A 4,696-nucleotide genomic window follows, 5' to 3' on the forward strand; every position below is an offset into this window, starting at 1 on the left:
ATTTTGAAACTTGTGAATCCATTAGAATCGTTAGAAGACAGAATCGCGATTCATATGAATAAATTTTTACGTGCACCTCTAGTTTTCTCTTTCTCTTCTCTAAAGCAGCGCAGCATGGCCTCACCCCCTTTGCTGCCTTTCCCGAGGGCGGGTTTATCTGGGTTTGTGATGTCACGAACCCGGGAAGTAACTTCTTGTAGTCCCTACCAGCCATTTTTAGGCATTAAACTGCCAGAATTTTAAAAGACGATATCTCCGTTTGCATTGAGCTTTCAGCTTCGTAACTTTGCAGATATTGTTTATGCTCAAACAGCAACATTACACACTAACGTTAAAAAAGTGAAATCGCAATGAACCACCCCTTTAAACTCGCGATAGATCAATGTTAGTGATATGTCACTTTCTAGCCTATATATAATTTATTCGCAGTTTGAATAACCGTGGAAAGGAAACATTATATAATTATCAATTTCTAACGTTTTTATTCAATTGTAATCACGTTAAATACAAATTCAGTACCATTAAACAATATTTTTTTTAGCCTACATGACACCCTGGTCCTTGCCTAAAAAAACTGGTTTAATTAGGGTTGTGTATCGTTTGAATTTGATCATTTCCGATTCTGCTTATCGATATTTTATCAATTCCGATTCTGCTTATCGATTCCGATTCGTTTCGATTACAATGTGATTAAATGATGATATCAAACATTTATCCCATGTCTCTTTTTTGCAAACCATTTATTGGAGCTCAAAACCATGAACAAAAATCAACAGGCTACATAACTGGACTCTTTAAGAGCTGTCTGTGTGCAAAATAGAACTGCATGATTCTGAATAAATTTTGTTTTGTTTTGTTTTTTTTCTCCAATGGAAGTTGTGGTTCTCTCATGATTCTGAAGAAAAAAAAACTTTAGACAACTAAACAAAATCACATGTAATTTATGAATTAATGATTAAATGACTCACTCAAGATGTACTTTAAAGGTGTCATATGATGCGATTTCAATTTTTCCTTTCTCTTTGGAGTGTTACAAGCTCTTGGTGCATAAAGAAGATCTGTAAAGTTGCAAAGACTAAAGTCTTAAATCCAAAGATAGCAGCATCATATGACCCCTTTAAGATGTACCACATTATATTCTTTGCGTACAAAAAGTATTCTCGTAGCTTCATAAAATTCAGATTGAACCACTGATGGCAGATGGACTATTTTGACGATGTCTTTCATACTTTTCTGGGCCTTGACCGTGTAATTTACTTGGCAGTCAATGGGACAGTCACAAGCCTCCCGGTTTTCATCCAAAATATCTTAAATTGTGCTCCAAAGACAAACAAAGCTTTTATGGGTTTGGAACGATATGGGGCAAGTGATTAATGACAATATTCATTTTGGGGTGGAGTAACCCTTTAATAAAATCATACTCCGCCTAAACCAAACTGTTCATTTCTAATCGACCCTTTAAAGTCAGAAAGTACCACATCAAACTGGACAAATAGACCCAAACCCAAGAGTAGAGAGATATGAAACTGGTTTTGTGCTGATTGAGGTCAGTATGTCAGTGGAGTGTCTTTGCAACACTTTATGAGACAGAGACACACGGGACAATGCAGTGATGGAGTCCATGAGTGAGAGCTTACCCCCTCTCTCTATAGGGCCAGTGCTGCTGGTCTCTGCAGGGTGCTGAGAAACAGACCCCCCTGACATTCACAGTGGCCTGAATGTGGGACTGGCCACTCCGGTCAATGGCCTTGAATTGCGTCCTAACTCCTTTGAATGTAAATGAGAGTTTAAACCAAAGAATGGCCCACCTTCATGATGCCACAGTGCAGCCCCCACACAATCACAATTAGGCATTTGATGACACTAAAGCTGCAAAAACATTACAAATACATCAACCTACAAGCACAAGATGTTTAAAAACTATGAAGAGACATGAAAATTGGCAGCAGGAATAACATTGTCATCATACTCCTTTCTTACTTATGGCTGGTGACTGAGGCCATCATTCTGCTTTACATCTCCCTTTTTTGTGATCCACGGAAGACAGAAAGCCATACAGGGTGAGTAAATGATAAGAGAATGATCATTTTTGGGTGAACTGTCCCTTTAAGCCTTATCAATTCTCTAGCACAATCTCAAAGACAAAACCTTGAGGTACAGAGGTAGGAAAGTAAACATTTCTGGCTTTAGAATTGAACATGTTAATGGATACTAAATTATAAATCAGCAGGCTCTCCTGTATTATTTTATATAAAATATTCACATCTACATGCTTTTAAAAAATCTACAAAATATAAAGTCTGACCAGACTTTCCAATGTACTTCTACTGGTCGCAAAAAGATTGCACAAAATATAAGCTATTTTATGTTTCACTTATATATATATATACACACACACACACACACACAAATAGTAGACTAAGTTTACATATTTCAACCAATTTAATTTCCAGTTACTTTTTTATCCCTTTAAATTCAAATGTTTCATATGTCTACGATGTTAAATTAAAATTGATAACATTATGGGGGATGGCAAATAAATTATTTTAAACAAATTCATTATATTCTATAAGCAGTTCTTTCAGAACTTAAAATGAATTTAAACAGTTCAAATTAACTATTTAGTTTACTATAACTACTATAACTAATCTGTAACAAATATGTAAACATTATATATAAAACAAATATTATAATAAACTTAACACACAATTAACGACACCTAAACTAAATGTGTTAGAAACCCTCCTGAGGACTTTGTGAAACGTGAAACAAGCACGTGGTCAGTGTACAGTCACCTTTACTTCACTGCGTGATGCTCGACTGAGCCTCACTGAAATCAGCTAATCTTACTATGACCGAGTAACGTTTAACCTTATTGCCTAAATATGCATAATCTATGGGCAAATGCTTTATATAAGCCAATTCTCACGTAGCTTCTAAATACTAACGTGATCCAGCTAATGAATAATTCATAAAGCACACTAGACTCACAACACATCCGATGTCACGACAATTAGGCTAACTGATGGGCCTAGAGAACTCAGGACGAAAAAAATCTGAAGTTTAGTGTTAGCCTGAGGGGAAATTTTAAAATGTAATGGTAGTAGTAGTAGGTCATAATTTACTAATAAACTGGGTCGTGTGTTACTGGGTCCTTTTGAATATCTATACCTGAACATCTAAATCGACGCATGCAGGTAAACTCACACCTGTCCATAAACACCGTGAGGAGACCGAAACGGTTGAATCAAGGTTTTGATAATACAAGCCTACACGTAAATATCGATTTATGTAGTACTAATTTTCTTATTAGAATAAAAACAATCCTGATTTACCTTCTCCATGCGCAGACCACGGGCAGATGGTGGAAAGAAACAGCACAGGACCCCAAAATAAGGTCCAAACATCCCTCGCTGTTCCAGATCTCATTCCTAAAAATCAGTTTTCCAAAAAATAAAAAAGCTGAAACCGCAGCAAAACGCGACGTCGCTTCTTGTAAGCAAGCAAAAAGTCCAGAAGAATCCGCTTTGGATGAGCAGATAGTTCCTTTACCCGGTAAGATAACGGGAGGCGAGGGGAGGGTCGAGTAGATAAAAATGTCTGGTATTAATTGTAGAATTTTCCTTTAATGGAAACATTAAGATCAATTAAAACATTCTGTTATTCTCGCCAGCAATTAAGTGATTTAATCGTGTCAGAGCCACGAATTTCACTCAACCGATAATCTGCATCTTCTGCCTCCATTTCTTGAAAACCCGACAGGACGCGCAGCACAGCCAGCGAAACGAGCGGTTTCTCCTCCAACAAAACCACCTTATGCGAATGTGCCTATGCCAGTGTGATGAATTACGCTATACTGATGTACGGAGGAATTTTGAGGTCACGTTCAAAGAGCTTGACGACTCAGATAGCGTATTTCTGTATGAATGAAAGCCTCCCGACAGCGCTCGATCCAAAATATCCGCCAGGACAAAAATGGTTTCACCAACTGCTCACCCTCCCCTACCGTCTTCACGCGCTCTCACGGTCGGTCGGTTTTGCGGTAGGAAAAGAAAACACATTTTATCGAGGTGCAAGAGTGAGCAGCTCCGGAGCGTGGGTTTTTGGTTTTCCGCAACGTAAAAAATCACGAACTGCTTGCTTGGTATAAATAGCTTGAGAGGCTAGTGTTTGATTCTCGAGTCTCCACGGCGGCGTTCGGACTCCTCAGCGACTCTTCTGACGGTCTCCGCTCAGTAGAATCACCGCTGTAAACAAGACTCGGCTTCTCTCGCAGAGAAACACGCCAGGCATGAGAGAATGCCAAAACATGGACTGGAACACTGGACCAACCATGCAGGCGCCTGCAGACCATTTGATCTCAAACGTCAAGGTGACAGGAATTTGTTTTGGTTGTTGTTGTTGTTGTTGTTTTAACGAAAGTGTAGGCTATTTGTAACAATGAGTCATACACTTGTTTAGGCTACATAAATATATGCTAATACCAGGTCTGCCATAATGTTTATTTGAAGACTAATTATGTAATTTCATCTTTAGCTTATATTAATAAACGAATAGTCATAAGTTACAGAAATACAATATGCAGTGGAATCGTCATCAATTGCAAAAACCGACAACTATAGAAAAAAAGTTTGAGATAGATAGATATAGATAGATAGATGCATTTTAATAGCTACATTTAAAACAATTTTTGTCA

General features: G+C 37.8%; 1 protein-coding gene across 2 annotated transcripts in view; it reads right to left on the minus strand.

Annotated features, from left to right (window-relative positions):
• Nucleotides 1–4,361, minus strand: part of igf1ra (insulin-like growth factor 1a receptor) — a 118,043-nt gene extending 113,682 nt beyond the window's left edge. For both annotated transcript variants that reach the window (XM_016465364.1, XM_016465363.1), the window contains exon 1: nt 3,336–4,361. In XM_016465364.1, the coding sequence (XP_016320850.1) occupies nt 3,336–3,429 (94 nt within the window). In that variant the 5' untranslated portion in view covers nt 3,430–4,361. The remainder of the gene's footprint in view (nt 1–3,335) is intronic.
• Between the last annotated feature and the right edge of the window lie 335 nt (nt 4,362–4,696).

This window comes from Sinocyclocheilus anshuiensis, unplaced genomic scaffold (assembly GCF_001515605.1).
Source record: "Sinocyclocheilus anshuiensis isolate Anshui unplaced genomic scaffold, SAMN03320099.WGS_v1.1 scaffold997, whole genome shotgun sequence".
In the NCBI taxonomy this organism is placed as follows: domain Eukaryota; kingdom Metazoa; phylum Chordata; class Actinopteri; order Cypriniformes; family Cyprinidae; genus Sinocyclocheilus; species Sinocyclocheilus anshuiensis.